Genomic DNA, 6,777 nt, shown 5'->3' with positions numbered 1-6,777 from the left:
TATTATGAAGATCTCAATAACACGAATGTTAAGTTTAGTAGAGAATCACTTTATTCTCCTAAAATTCTCATACAAAATAACTAATACCAACACATGTAAATGTTGAGAAATTTAAAAAAAAAACATTTTGAGAGATAATCACAAACTCCACTTGAGAAATATTTTGAATCCTTCAAAATGAAATATTTTGAAAAATACAATATTACGATAAAAATAATAATAAGCACCATTTTGCAATCATATGTATAGAGTCTCTTCAAAAGATGGGAGAAATGGATAGGTCACTCAAGACCCTTTTAAAAAAAGAATATTCTTGAATTAGCTTAAATTTATACAAAATATTTTTAATAGTAAATAAGTTTGATTGGATTAATTGAAATTTAAAAAATAATTTATCAAAAATCTGGTTCGAATGATCAAATTTATAAAACCTAATATATAAATCAACCCGAACAAATTTAGAAAGAGTAAATTACACAATTGATCACCGAAAATTTTTATTTTAGACACTGAAATAAAATATTTAAAATTGGACATTTTCATTCCCAACTTTAATAAGCTTTCATTTTAGTCACTTCCATTAATTCAATATTATTGTACACTCATTTTAGCCTGTTAACATTAATAAATTTTTATTTTGGTTAATCGTTTAATTTTAATCTTTTCAGAAAAAAAAAACTTAAGTTTTAGAGATAAAATCTAAATTTTTCTTCATATTTTAACCCTCTTTAAAACACAAATTTTTCCCTAAGAAAACCTAGAGTTTTCTCTTATTTTACCCAAAAACTAAAAATCAATTCTAAAAATGTAAAAATTTGAAGTTAAAAAGATAAAATGATTTTTTTCTAGAAACCTAAGTAATTTTCTGTCAAACCTTGAAAAATTAGAATTAATTCCAAAAAAATAAAGAAATTTAAAATTGATCTTTCCTGAAAAAGTCTAGATAATTCCATGTAAAATCTCATTTTTTCCTTTTACCCAAAAAGTCATTAATTTTAAAAAGAAAAATAATCTCTTACAAAAAAATAATTTCTCTTACAAATTCAAGTTTTCCTATAAAACCCATGTAATTTCATATAAAACCTCAAAATTTTCCTTTGTACTAAAAATTAAAATTAATTTTTAAAAAATCAACTAAATGACCAAAATGAGAACTTATTATTAAAGTTAAATGACTGAAATGAATATACAATAACATTGTTTAACAATAGGTGACTAAAATGAAAAGTTAATAAAGTAACTAAAATGAAAACGATTGTTGTCGACAATGCCCAATTTGCAGATTTATTTTATTTTTGGTGTTTAAAATAAAAATTTATGAGAATTGAAATTATTTTTGACCATTTTTGAGGCCAAACCTTCATAGTGACAGGCTAGACATTAATGGAAGACATGGCTACAATCATATAAACATATCTATATCACTTATTTAAGATGTCTTGCAAAAGAAACTTTAGAATTGCACGTAATTGATTGAATATGGCGGCAATGCCTAAACTTGGGATATATGCTCTATGATTGAGGTAGAATCTAAGTACTTACTTCCATGCGTATTTATTTCAATATATGGTAATGCAATCACCACCACTGTGAGAATATATAGTTTTTTTGATTCTCCAATCTAATCCTAATCTTGTTCCCAAGAATCATGGTACTTGTATTTATAGTGGGCATCATGTTCTATGTTAATATTCAGATAAATATGTCTCGAATATGAATATTAAATATCTAGTGATGACAATAATAAGTAAAAGTAATATAGAAGTAATATAGAAGTCTTTATACTTAGGAGGTGGATTGCATTTGACCCCTCTACTAAAAAAATAGATAACTTAATCTTCATACGTTAAATCAGAGAGTAGCCTGATCCTCTTATGAAAAATTTCTTCCGTTCTTACAGTAAAAAAATTGACTTTGTACATTAACATAATGTACATGTGGCACGCCATATATTGTTGTTTAGTTATTTCGTCGATCACGCTAGTTTTAAATAGTACAAGTGAATAAAATTTTTAATAGAAATGGAAAGATTAATTTACCAATTTTTTGAGTAAAGAAGACAAAATACAGTCTAATGCCTAGTACAAGGGTTGCCATAGTACTTTTGCCGCAACATATCTTCATAACTAACTTTAAACTTGAGATTTCTTCCTACGGAGCTGGAAGGGCAAGCAGTAATCTTGACCCCCAAATTGGTAAAATTGATTTTAAATCCCTTTAGAAATTGTAAAAATATAAATTAGTACGGTGGCATAATTGCATTCTGACCCTCCCAAACATTTATAATTTACTACTGGCCCACTAGAACCCTGTCAAAAACTTCAAGTTCGGCAGGGAAATGCAAGATGGGAAAGATCTTGTAACAGAACTTTGCTCCAGTTGTCGTCAGTTGTTTCGACTTTTCATTTCTCTTTACATATCCATCCATGTTCTACACATATGTTGAACGAGTATCTGTAACCGGCACTTATCTCTAAAGCAGAATGTACAAAGTCAACTACTTGCCTAAATTCACCAAATATCTAGATTTCCTACTTCAAAGATATCAAGGAATCTAATGTATCCCGACACCGGTATGTTTAATTTCTGGTGTTACAACTTGTGAATCCGGATCATCAAGCCATCATTTTTGCATTAATCCAGCACATTTTGCCATATGATAAACACGATACATATACTCACGAGATTGAACCATAGCTAAACCGAGACAAGCAAAACTCATCCATCTTCTAATGCAGACAGAAATTAGATAAAACAAAAAATGAGGTTTGAGACCACATACCGTTTTTGAATTCCGGTTCCAAAATCAAATTTCACAGTTTAAACCGATGAAGAACTAGCTGGACAACAAGCAGAATAATAATAATAAGTTGCCAATTAACCGTAAAAAACGAAAAGAAAGGAAAGGAAACAAGAGAAGTTACCTCTGCCATGAAGGTATCCAGTCAAATGAGTCCGGCATGTCTGCGGAAAAGCATTTAACCCCCTGGGGCATCGGCTAAATGGCAAAACAAAACTTTTACTACATAGTATCTTGCCGAATCAAGCACTTTCCGGATAAGTTTAGTTGAATAGTCACCATAAGCATTAGCAATCAACATATAAAAAGAAAGTATTTTAATCTAATATTGAAAAAGTTTCAAACTTCAATGATCAACAGATGTAAATTATCATAAAAGAAAAGATTATTATATTCTCCACTATAATCAATTGTATATAATCCTTACAACTTATAGCCATAAGAGCTTATTTAAACTAACCAGAGAAGGCACTCTCCTCTCTGCATTATGACTAGTTTTCTGTATTTGCTTTTAATTCATGTTTCTACCAAATCCTACTTCTTGACCTTTCTTTGCTTCCTCGGCCCCGGAACTTCCAATCTACCAACAGAACATCCACACCGAGCTTGAAACACGAGCACTGCTCTTCCGTTAACCGGCGCCATCTTCTTTAACTCGGTTTCTAATTCCTTATGATGATCCGGGGGCAACTCGAAGAGCCCTCTTTTAGCACCATCTTTAACCAAAGTGTTGGAGTTCTTAACACACTCTTCGGTTTCCAATTGGATATCGAATTCAGCAGCTTTCCTAAGACCTCTACAATTAGGGTTCCTGCATTTCCTATTTGTACAGAGAAGCAAAATCCAAGTAGCTATGGCAGCACAAGAAAAACCTAGTCCTATAGATGCATATATCATTGGAGTTCTCACTATTTCTTCTTTAAACAAATAAAAGGCAGCTTCAATCAATTCAATGAGTTTCAAAGACATACACTTTATAGTTGGGAACAACAAGAATCCACAAGCAGCAATCACAGCAATTAAGATGAATACATCAATGGCAGCAGATCTTGATCTTTCACAAGAAGGAATTTTTAAACAACTTGGTGAATTGGTGGATACCTTTTGTTTCCTTGACGATGATGATTTGGAGTTCATCAGAAAATCATTTGAATTCACGGAATTTGCCATGATTGAAGCCCGGTCAACGGAGTTGCAGACTGAGATTGAGCTAAGGAAATTGACCATTTGAAACCAAACCCAGAATTTTAAATTGAAAAGGGAAAAAAGAAAGGAAAATTGAAACTCTTATCAATTTTCCTTCAATCCAAACACTAAATCCAAATTCAAACCCACCTCATACGAACTCAAAAAGCAACCAACTTTATTGTTTCCACCTCAAGATCAGATGATTTTATTAGTCCGCAAATGATTATTTCCTTCAAGAAACAACCAAATGAATGGAGATTTTCAATCCCAAATTGAGATTTGAGATTGAATAATGAGAAAAAAACTTGAATTGGGACTTAAATTAATTTATATAGATAGGAAGGAATAAAGGAATAGTCCTTTTTGACCTTTTCCATTGTCTTAAAAATTTTAGGGTTAATGTCTGAATTTGCATTTGTCACTCAATTTTACTCTTGCACTAAACATACTTTAGTTTGAATTTTTATTTAAAATAATTAGACAAAATTTAATAAACAAGATATTATTATTTTATTTTAGTACTTAAAAATAATAAATTGATATGATACTAAAAATTAATAAAAACAATTATTTATAAGAAGTAAATATATTGCAAGTTTTTCATTTTAATTTAATTTATTAATTTATTATTTTAGAAATTAATTTATTGTTAGTTATAAAAATGAAATATTTTCAACAATATATTTCTTGTTAAATTTTGTTTTCAAATCATCAAAACAAACTAATATTAAGTAGTAAAATTTTATATGATAAATTTTAATTAAAAAATTCAATAATTTAAAGTTTAATGGAAAATTTTAATTACATAAAAATTATTTAGACAAATTTAAGTATATTCCCAAAATATAATAGCAAACATCAATTAAAATAAAGTATATTTCAATGTTTACAAATAATATGATGACAAAGTTGCATTTTAACCTAAAATATTACTAATTTATTTATCACAATGGGCATTCTACGTGGGATGACAAATTTTAAACTCCTAATAAATTCTGAATCAATCCGCTTTGAATTGAGAGGTTTTTTTTATTAAAAAAAGTGAATATGGAGCGGACGAGATAAATTTTTCTTTTGGGCAATGGGTATGATATTTTTTTAAAAAATTATGTTTAAATATTTACTTAACTTTAAAAGGATTTGAAATATTAAAATAAATAACAAAAATTAAATTAAAGAAGAGTGGGGTAGGTGGGGAGGGGAAAGGATAGATTCTCCTAACATTCATGGAAGTGGTAGCGGTTTTAAAGAGTATACTAATTGTGGAGAAATGATGAATTTAACCGTATTCACCCCATCTTGACCCATTGCCATCCTTAATTTTACTAATTAATTTTTTTTCTAATTCTATGCATTTGTTATAAATTTTTTATTTTTAAATTTTTTATTTGAAAAATTCAATCTCTCTATCCATCTAATTTAAAATAAAACCCAATTAAAATAACTATTTATTAAATTTTATAAAATTAAATATTTTTATTAATTGAAATTTAATTTTAAATATTAAATTTTGATAAAATTATTAAAATGTTTAGAATTTTTAAATTAGATAAGTCATTAAAAAAAAGAGAGGGTTAAAACTGTGATTATGGTTGAAACTTAGAATTTTAGTTAAACTTGATTATTCTTTTTAGTCAAGTTGAAAATCATATTCTTTTGAAACATTATAATTGACTTTGAAATTTAATTCAATTATTTCTTACTTATTTTCAAAAATATCTAATAATAATGAAAAAAAGTTCAATATTATATTCTTACCAAAAAATTTAAATTCAAATAATAATATTACCAATAACATGGTGCTACATGATAAGAGAATTTCTCTTATAAATATCTCAACACATGATATATGAAAGATCTCTCTCCCCTGAACACACTCAACCCCTTAACTTGTATTTTTGGTTATTCGTTTATCACAAGTAAATCAACCCCTTAATTATGAGTGTTAGATTAATATTAATATTTATTTATTTAAATTTAAATGAAATTTGAATAATAAATAATAATTTAAGATAAGCCTTCAAAAATAGTAATACGCGTAATGTAGTCATTTTTCATGTTTTCATAGAGATACGAAAGAAAGAGAGAAAATGCGGCAACACGTTTTCTTTTTCAACTCCGTCTTTGATAGGCTTCAATGACTTTTTCTTTCATACGCCAGCATTAATTCAATGTTTTTCAAAACCCTAATGCAAGCACCCATATTATTGTCAACCACAAAATGCGGAGATACTTGCTTTTTCAAACCTATGACGTCCACCTATCCACATAGGTGAATGCAGTTCGGAAGCCCCTCGACTTTTTTAAATTAGTCTTTTTTTTATTAAATAAATTTATTCAATCCTTATTTTATCAAAAAGAATTAGATAAGATGAAATTGAAATTGAATTAATATTTACTGTATAAAGAATATCATTTACTATTTAATATAATAGAGTTAATATATTTGAAATATGTATGATTTTATAAATAAAATCTTTTGTTAGGAATTGAACTGCAATTGAAAAACTAATTTTTAAGACTTTTTTATTCAATAAATGTTAATTTTGTTATAATTTGGACTTATTGAATTTCTTTTAATAGTATAAGGACTAAATTGATCAATTCAATAATAGATGGACTAATTTAATATACTCCTATAATACAAGAACTTCCAAGATACTTTAATCCATATCTATCCTATGTTCAAGTTTTTAGTTGACTTTGTGTCATAAATCAACCGAATAATTATTGAATTGAAAATTATTGAAATTATTTTATTTTAAAAATAAATATTATTATAATGATAC

At 27.5% G+C, this 6,777-nt stretch overlaps 1 protein-coding gene and 1 long non-coding RNA gene across 2 annotated transcripts; both read right to left on the bottom strand.

The window, feature by feature from the left end:
• Positions 1–1,984: 1,984 nt before the first annotated feature.
• Positions 1,985–2,940, bottom strand: LOC128280800 (uncharacterized). The gene is made up of 3 exons (XR_008270961.1): positions 2,925–2,940; positions 2,783–2,836; positions 1,985–2,215 (listed from the first exon to the last, which is right to left on the bottom strand). It is a non-coding gene; the product is annotated as an uncharacterized LOC128280800 (long non-coding RNA).
• A 227-nt stretch (positions 2,941–3,167) lies between these two features.
• LOC108457484 (uncharacterized protein At5g19025-like) lies at positions 3,168–4,417 on the bottom strand. Its single transcript, XM_017756577.2, has one exon. It carries the CDS (start codon positions 4,025–4,027, stop codon positions 3,335–3,337), a length of 693 nt encoding a protein of 230 aa, XP_017612066.1. The 5' UTR covers positions 4,028–4,417; the 3' UTR covers positions 3,168–3,334.
• Positions 4,418–6,777: the final 2,360 nt, after the last annotated feature.

This window comes from Gossypium arboreum, chromosome 9 (assembly GCF_025698485.1).
Source record: "Gossypium arboreum isolate Shixiya-1 chromosome 9, ASM2569848v2, whole genome shotgun sequence".
NCBI lineage: Eukaryota > Viridiplantae > Streptophyta > Magnoliopsida > Malvales > Malvaceae > Gossypium > Gossypium arboreum.
The sequence above is the reverse complement of the archived record's forward strand: the minus strand, read 5'-3'. Positions and strand labels throughout refer to the sequence as shown.

What these genes read in the sequence shown, in the direction of transcription:
- LOC108457484 (XM_017756577.2), bottom strand. Translation starts at nt 4,027, where the DNA reads ATGGTCAATTTCCTTAGCTCAATCTCAGTCTGCAACTCCGTTGACCGG.